The 7500-nt window shown below is 49.0% G+C and overlaps 1 protein-coding gene across 1 annotated transcript in view; it reads right to left on the bottom strand.

Annotated features, from left to right (window-relative positions):
• SNTG2 (syntrophin gamma 2) overlaps positions 1-7500 on the bottom strand; it is a 192357-nt gene that overhangs the window by 140157 nt on the left and 44700 nt on the right. Inside the window, exons 7-8 of the mRNA XM_012810587.1 lie at positions 6431-6518; positions 1227-1318 (exon numbers count right to left, since the gene is read on the bottom strand). Coding sequence (XP_012666041.1) covers positions 1227-1318; positions 6431-6518 — 180 coding nt within the window. The remainder of the gene's footprint in view (positions 1-1226; positions 1319-6430; positions 6519-7500) is intronic.

The following is a 7500-nucleotide window of genomic DNA, read 5'->3' as shown; positions in this document are numbered from 1 at the left end:
CCAGAGAGTGCGCTCAGACAGGGAGACACCAGATAGTGTGCTCACACGGGGAGATGCCGGATAGTGTGCTCAGATGGGGAGATGTCGGATAGTGTGTTCAGACAGGGAGACATCATAGAGTGTGCTCACAGGGGAGATGTCAGATAGTGTGCTTATAGAATGAGATATCAGATAGCAAAAACCCATAAAAATATAATAGTAAGTACAGATGCAAATCTCAAAAGACTATGGCAGAATAATATTTTATAAGGCTCAAAATAAATGAAATAGTACATTTTGAGCAATATACATATACAGAAAAGTTTTCTTTACTAAATCAAGGAAGTGGTAAACAGAAAGTTCAGGATGCTTCATATCTGGAATGGAAAGGTGTCCAGGGGATAGCCAGTGATCAGAACTGTGAATTTCTGGGCATATGTTTAATTATTTTGCTCTATAACTCACACAGGCGCTAAATGAAATTTTTAATTATGAAGAGTTAGTTATACTAAATGGTTAAAAATAAGAAAGGCATCTTAGAGACATAGGTGCAGGCTGGAGTCCCTGGCCCTAGGCTCTGCCCACAGGTCTGCAGTCTGCTATTTGGGAGGGAGATTAGAGGTGATTGACAATAAGAAGTTTTTCAAACTGCATGTTGGAGTGTACAGTTTTTAATTGCTTACTATTGCCTCTGGGATAATGAATCCATGTAGTGGGGTGAGTGGTCCTAGGCACCAGGGGCAGTGCTGTGCCACTGTGGGCTGCGCCATGACCCCCTGGAGATCTGGATTCTGGCTTGCTGGGGTGGGGGTATCTGGAACATGATTAAAGTTTGTGATGACCTGAAGTGTTCACACTGCCATAGGTGCCGCCGCTTAACCAGACAGAAAGCCTTTTCTTGTGTATCTCATAGACGTTTTCTAAAAACCATCAGCCCCAATTGCTGTGGTCAGGGTATGGGTGAGTCAGAGGTAGGTTTCTGGGTCCCACCTTGACATTGCCTATTTCCACCTGCTCACAGAGATGCCGTGAATCATAAGATTGGAGCATGTTACAGCCCTGTGACTGGACTACCCTGGGGGATAAATGTCCACAGAGTGGCACCTTAAACCCAGGCTCTCGGCATCCCCTCTCCAGCAGTCACAGGCATCTTTGTAGGGCAGTGTTGCATCCTCTCAAGCTGCCTAGAGGTTATCGGGGGGACGCACCACCCTCAGAATAAAAGCAGGGGCTGCCCAGGTGCTTACCAAGTGGCTGGAGTGTCCGTTCAGATGCAAACCACTGTCGAAGAGCGGAGAGGAGGCCTCGCTGCTGTGGTTGCTGGGTGACCCAGGGGACCCTGAAACAGGAGGAGAGACATATGTTGCCAAGTGTGGCCTGTGTGACGGTAAGGCAACTTCAGTGCCACCATGTGGGAAGTCAGGGCACACAGCCTGGTGGCTCTCAGAGGAGCAGAGGCCAGTTACAGCCGGCTGGGCCACCTGAGGGCTCTGCACATTCCCGCCTGCCTGCCAGAGGGATGCAACACTGCCCTGTGCACCCTGCAGGCCCTCACTGACCCACACCCTGGGGACTTTCTGCCACTGGGATGAAGTGTGCTAATTTTCTGAAAGTTATTCTTGACTTTCCAATTTTCATTTCAATTGATTTATTTCTTTGACATTTTGCAGTTATCTCTGAATAGAAAATTGCTTTAGTGGAAAATATAAAGACAAATCAGGTACCATTTGTGGACTGTGATATTAAAAAAAGGAAGAGGCTGGGTTGTAGAGAGCAGAGGTCAGGGGCACTGGAAGGCACGGCTCCAGTGTGTCCAAGGACCTGTAGGAACAAGCTCACATGGGAAGGTCACCCATATGAATTACAATGTGGCTTCCTGTCCTGGAGGTGGAGGCTGCCCCACAGCCCTCCTGTGCCCATCTGGGACAGGTGGCCCAGGAGCCCTGCTCTGGGCACCTGTGGGCACTTCTCCTCTGCCTCATCACCATCTCCACTCCTTCCCCTGCCAGCCCGGGCACAGGGAGGGTGGCGCAGGGCACCTCCAGCTCAAGAGAGGCCAGGATTTAGTTTGGACATGTCACAGAATTGGGGGCAGTTAGTTGGAAAGGACATGGCAGAAGGAGCATCGGGCTGACTGAGAGCAGGCAAGAGTGGCCCTGCTCACAGCTGGGGGCTTCCAGCAGGAGGGACAGGACACGGCTGTGCCTTCAGAGTTCTAATCTGCCCAAACCTGTGCTCTCCTTGGTTGCGCCTGTGGTTAGGCCACTGGGGAAGAGCTTATGGTATGTGCATCTGTGTGTCTATGTATGTATGTCTCTCTGTGTGTCTGTGTATCTCAGTGTGTGTGACTGTGCATTTGTGTGTGTACTTGTGTATATGTCTATATATGTGTGTCTCTGTTTTTGTGTGTCTGTGTCTTTGTGTCTGTGTGCCTGAATCTGTATGCACACCTGTATAGGTGACTCTCCTAGCCTGTGACCTCTGTCCTCTTCTGCCTAGACCTGGCCTTCTGAGGTCTATGGTTCCAGGTGCAGCATCTTGGTAGCTGAAGGTTCCCTGGGCCCCTGACCCTGAGTGCAGATGTCCTGAGCCTAGGGAGGTGGTGCCCAGGACTCCCTGGTCCCTGTCACCTGCACGTGAGGTCATGTCAACACACCAGGCGTCCCCACTGGCCACACAGTGTCTATGAGAACCAGAATTTTTATAGAACAATTCACACCATATTACTACATGTAAATCAAGATATTGAAAGGTGTATGGAACTCTAGGGGAATGAGAACTATTTATCTTAGTGTAAAAACTAATTCTCAGGTGGCGCCTGTGGCTCAAAGGAGTAGGGCACCAGCCCCATATGCTGGAGGTGGCAAGTTCAAACCCACCCCCAGCCAAAAACTTTAAAAAAAAACCCAAACCCCAAAAAACAAATTCTCCATTTTATTTGATAGCTAAACTTCTCTCTTCCATTTACTACTGTACGTGAGACACTCAGTGAAGTCACTGCTTCGGAGCAGATTCTGCACAGCCCGTGTCTGAAGGTCGCCCTGCACCTGCCCTCTCGGGGGCACATTTCTCTGTATCATCCATTTGCAACTCTGCCCCACTGACTTTTTAAAATTTCCACAACCAGCTTATCAGTAATTTGAAATTAAAACCAAAATATTTTTCACTGATGGCTCTCTCCCCAAAACCCAAGGGAAATGTTTTAGCTAACAGAGACACGTGACTAACGGCAGCAAATAAATCATAATTGAATAAATGAATAAGTGAGTGAATAAATTTAAAATTGATGGCCATGTGTAAGCCCTAGATTTCAATTACTTCTAAAGGAATGGGTATTTTTTTCAATTTTATCCAAAAGGAGAAATTAACAGTTATATCTCTCTTCTGTTTAACACTAGTAAAATATGGTATTTAAAACATCGTCAGTATTTATAATTATTAATAATAAAAATAAACATAGTTGGTACCAAAATAAGCAATAATATTAGAAAACATATAGCATAATAGCTTATAATCAATATTTATTACAACACTTAACCTAGAATATGAACTACAGTCTATCAAAACTACTTTGATTACCCTCACATGCTGCTAGTTGGAACAGGAACTGTGCAGTCCCCATGGAAAGTACTTTGGAAGTTGCTCAGAAGTTCAACACAGTTACCCTACAAGCCAGCAACTCCTCTCCCAGGCACAGGCCCAAGAGAAAGGGAAGAGCATCCGAACAAAAACGTGTTGATCAGTGCTCACCGGAGCACCATTCCTGGGCCTTCCCCAGGCAAATCTGTGAGCTATTTAACCCACAGAAATCTCAAGATGTAACGCGTGTGCATTAAACAGAACTACTAACAGGAGACCAGGCTGTGCTAGTTCATGGAGATGTGACTCCCCTGAACTCTGAATCCTGAGGATTCCGGTCTTGGGAGACTTGAGCCCAGGCTATTTCTGAGTTCCATCAGTCAGCACCTGAGTGTGAGAAAAGGCTGACCCACCTCCTCAGCCAGGCCAGGAGAGCCCACCAGAGGCCAGAGCCTCACAGCATGTGGGCAGAAGGGCTGAGGGAGGTCTCTAGGCCTCAGGCAGCTATCCTAGCCCTGCGACTATTGTGAGGTGTGGTCAGAAGGGGCCATGAAGCTGCTGATGTAAACAGAGGCCAAAACCTTGTCTGAGGCCACTTGGCTTAAGAGTGTCCTGTCCTCAGGGGAAGGGTGACCTCGGCCCTGGGTGGCTCTGGCCCAGCAATCACCCACAGCCTCTGAAGGGACCCTTCTCTCTGTGATCTGGCCCTACATCCTGCTGCAACAGCCTCTCCTCACCAGGAGGGCAGCTAGGGGCACCCTGCAATGGACATCTCAGACTCTACATGTGGCCCCTACTCCCAGCCTGCAACATCGGGAAGAAGCCCGTGGTCTCTCTGGACACACAGAAACTCCCTGGACAGATGCAGGTGGGCAGACGCCTGGCTTTGGGATACTGAGCTTGGGCACTTCACTTTGAAGACACCAAATTTGTGATGCTGAAAGCAACCAGCCAACCCGTGCTGTCATGGGGATTCTTTACCTCCTGATGAAGTGACCACTGTGACCGCTGGCAGAGCCATTGTTCCCACCATCTTAAAGACATGGCAGTGGCAGGAGATGGCTCATCACGACTCACAATGAATTTTGTACCGTCATCTCTCTTAAGACACCCTTTCTTTTTTTTGTCTTTTACAGGTTTTTTTTTTCTATTTTAACTTCAGAATATTAGGAGGTGCACATGTTTTGTTTACATACTTTGTGGTTGTGATTCTTTCGGAGATTTAGAAGGTGACTAATAGGCTTACCGCCATGGCCCCACCCTCCTGTCCATGGGCAGTGGGACCACCCTGTCTCTTCAATGGCCACACTTGCACCTGCACCCCCACAGCTGGCCTCCCACTGTCACATGCTCTTGCTCAGGCCTCCAGGAATGGACATGAGTGACCACAGTCCCCCTGTCCTGTCACTCTCCTCATGTGATATATACATCACTTCTCTTTTCCAATCTATCGTCTTCTCTTTTTTTGCAAAAATATATGAGTTATTTAACCCACAGAAATCTCAAATACTAAGCCTGCCCCACTCAGGACTTCCCCAGACCCAGTGGACCCTGGCTCACTTGTGGCCCAGGGATGCGTCTACACCAGGACATGGGCCTTTCCCAGGCACTTGGGGACCCCTGGAGCCTCCCTCACACTGAGGCCCCAAGGCAGTCCCAGAAGTCCCCCCGTCTTTCCCCAGCAGACCTCTTAGAACACTGGGGGGGTCACCACCGGGCAATGTGTGACATTTCTTTTCTGAATTTCTGGCCTGATTTGTAACATTTCCCACTTTCTGGGGCTCTGGAAACAGCCCTTACTGCATCCAAAGAACTTCAATATCCTGGATCTTTCCCTGGAGACCCCGGGGCTGCTCCCTGGGACCTGACCAGCAGAGGCCTTGGTCTTTTCAGGTGGCTTGTAGGGTATCTTATTGTTGTATTTTTACAACACAGGGAGGAATACCATTAAAAAAAACTAGAAAATAGCATTGTCATCCTGTATGGTCCAAGAGGAAAATGGGGTTTCTGAGATTGATTCGCTGAGGGTTATTCAGGAAGAGTAAGCAGAGGCAGGCCGGTGGATATGGTGACTTCTGAGCCAGAGTAAAACCCAGGGTGTGATGAAGACTCTGGGACAGGGCCCTGTGGAGGAGGGGAGGGAGGTGTGGACAGAGCAGGAACAGGAGGAAGGAAAGACCCTGAGCTGGACGAGGAGGAGCCTGGCCACCAGTTGGGCAGAAGCTCCTGTTTCTTACACCTGCCCCCAAAGTCTGAGCCACCTGTAGATGACCGTCCCAGAGAGCCTGGACTGTATCCTGATCACCAAGGACAGCACCGCCACCAGGAGAGCAGAGAGGACAACAGGGATGATGGGCACTTCATAACGTATAGAAACGTGCCAGTTGAATAGAATAAGTAAAAGCTGCAGTAACTATGCTCATGAAGGCATTTTTCTAGATTTGAGAGTCATCACTTTCCTACTGGGTCACAACTGGCATAGAGTAGAGTATTGCAAGCTGCGTGCCAGACAGCCGGGCACAGTGTATGTGCACCACTGCCTTCATGTTCTGAATTAACAGTTTCTCGGGTGCACATAGTTATTTTAAATATAAACATTGTGAGTGCACACTCCTGTAGATAAACACAATCAGAGTCACTCCGTCTGAGGAAGAGCTGTCCAGCCAGCTGTCTGATGGGAGCTGTGAGATGGCGTGTCTTCACAGCCTTGGGTGAGAAGGTCCATGTGTGACCCTGCAGGGCACAGTACCTTCCTGCTCTTAGGATGTGTGTGAGCACAGGGACTTATACCCCTGCCAGAGCTGCGGCATTTAGGTAAATAGGGGCAGGGGAGACTTTCCACAGTGGCCTTGAGCTCCCTCTCCCCACTTACCTAACGGGAGCTTCAGAAATGAGGGTGCCTGGCTGAGATACTGCACGGTGATGGTGACCTCATCGCCAGCGTTCCTCAAAAGATGCACCTGCCACCACAACAAACAACAGCTATGTCACCATCACGCAAGGACCAGACATAAAATTTGAAAATAAAATCCCTCCACATCTGTCCTCTTTTCTAAAAATTAAAAGTTTAAAATTACCTCTGCACACTGAAAACTGTGTAGGTTTAAACTGGGATAATGAAAAAATGGCCATGACCCCCCAAGTTCCTGTACTTTATGCAACTGTGTGTATGCCAGCCTTGGGCTGCTCCAGTCATCCCAAGTCACCCCAAGTCACCCCAAGCCTGGTCTCCACATTCTCTGTGGGTGTCATCTACCAGGAAGTGAAAATACTCAATTTTCAGAAATGGCAAAATGGGTCCTGGATTACCTATGACACAGTAAACCATAAATACAAATCTAAAAGTTTCAACGACACTTTAATTCTCAGAAAATGCATTGGCACCACTGCATCCTGCCACAACCTCCTCCTCTGCAGGAATCTCTGAGTCAGTCCACGTCTGATCCCACATTTTGTTACCTCTGGAATCTGATGCCAGCCTCTGCACAGGAGGCTGGCACTGTTCACTGTGATCTTGACACTGAAACTTGTGCCCACCAGGTCTGCTGCAACCTATGCACTGCAGCCCTGGCTCCAGGACCCTCCTCTGGGACATGGCAGCTCCATGCTGTCGCTCATTAGCGCCTGACCACTCATCAGTCTGTCTTCCCCAGGCCCCCTCCAGGCCCACTGCTCCCGATGTGGGCAGATGTCACAGCTATGCACAGCTGCCTAAAACATGCTGTGAACTTGGAGACATTGGAGCCCAGATTGTAAAAGTTCAAAGGTCCACACAGCCTGGCCCTGGATTCCGACACAAACCCCTCCCTGCCTCACCCACGGGGTGTCCACCTGGCACTTCCCCACCATGCGACAGGCTCCCTCCTCCCTGGACCTTCATGGAGACCGAGACCTTATGCATATGATTAGTGAGGTCCCACTGAAAGCCCGGAGAACCTCTGA

Source organism: Otolemur garnettii, unplaced genomic scaffold (assembly GCF_000181295.1).
Source record: "Otolemur garnettii isolate 467f Iridium unplaced genomic scaffold, OtoGar3 scaffold00139, whole genome shotgun sequence".
Taxonomy (NCBI): Eukaryota; Metazoa; Chordata; class Mammalia; order Primates; family Galagidae; genus Otolemur; species Otolemur garnettii.
The sequence above is the reverse complement of the archived record's forward strand: the minus strand, read 5'-3'. Positions and strand labels throughout refer to the sequence as shown.